This window comes from Sinocyclocheilus rhinocerous, unplaced genomic scaffold (genome assembly GCF_001515625.1).
Source record: "Sinocyclocheilus rhinocerous isolate Xijiao unplaced genomic scaffold, SAMN03320098_v1.1 C36110230, whole genome shotgun sequence".
NCBI classification, from domain to species: Eukaryota; Metazoa; Chordata; class Actinopteri; order Cypriniformes; family Cyprinidae; genus Sinocyclocheilus; species Sinocyclocheilus rhinocerous.
Genome location: NW_015773510.1, coordinates 1 through 829, shown reverse-complemented (window position 1 = coordinate 829; position 829 = coordinate 1). Strand labels below are relative to the sequence as shown.

At 37.5% G+C, this 829-nt stretch overlaps 1 protein-coding gene across 1 annotated transcript; it reads left to right on the top strand.

Annotated features, from left to right (window-relative positions):
• The first annotated feature begins 76 nt into the window (after nucleotides 1–76).
• LOC107735525 (regulator of G-protein signaling 2-like) lies at nucleotides 77–822 on the top strand. Its single transcript, XM_016547178.1, has 2 exons — nucleotides 77–330; nucleotides 417–822. The coding sequence occupies exons 1-2, from the start codon at nucleotides 184–186 to the stop codon at nucleotides 594–596; spliced, it is 327 nt and encodes a 108-aa protein (XP_016402664.1). The 5' UTR covers nucleotides 77–183; the 3' UTR covers nucleotides 597–822.
• Nucleotides 823–829: the final 7 nt, after the last annotated feature.

Sequence of the window (829 nt, the reverse complement as noted above, 5' to 3'; positions counted from 1 at the left end):
AGTAAATATATATATATATATATATATATATATAGTTAATTTTCATATTTTTGATCACACACATATATGTGTGCACTAAAATTGTATACATTTTTTATTTTAAGTTGGAAATGCACCACATAGTGTAATGTTAACTGATCTAATTAATATCCTCATATTTCAGGTGGATTAACCGCTTTGCGAATGTTCATGAAGTCTGAACACAGCGAGGAGAATATCGAGTTCTGGATGGCCTGTGAAGAGTTCAAAAAGATCAGGTCCAGATCAAAACTCGAATCCAGGGCAAAGACCATATACGATAAATTCATCAGGCCAGATTCTCCAAAGGAGGTCAGGTTTAGTCGATGACAACAAAGTGGATTCATTTTCATTAAGCTGCACCACACATTCTCATTTCTTTCAATTCGTCCTTCTAGATCAACCTGGACTTCTACACAAGGGAGTCCCTCCAACAAAGCCTTCTGATCCCAACGCAGTCCAGTTTCAAAGCAGCCCAAAACAGAGCTTACTTCCTGATGGAGCACAACTCGTACCCTCGGTTCCTGGACTCTGAACTCTATCACCGGCTCTGCAGATTTGCTGCAGGAGAGCGATAATGATTTCAGTCGCTGTATTTCAACAAATGGCCGGTCCGTTTTAGAATGCTGTGCATCTAGTGTTTCATGTTCTATGTAGTGATTGTGCTACTATGATTTCAGTGTATTTAAATATTGCATATTTTGCACAGATTTGTAAATAGTTAAGGTGTCATGATGAATGTCTGGTATTGGTATTGAGTGTTCACATATATAGTAGTATCTATGTTTTGGTGTTTACTTGTAGGTCTTTT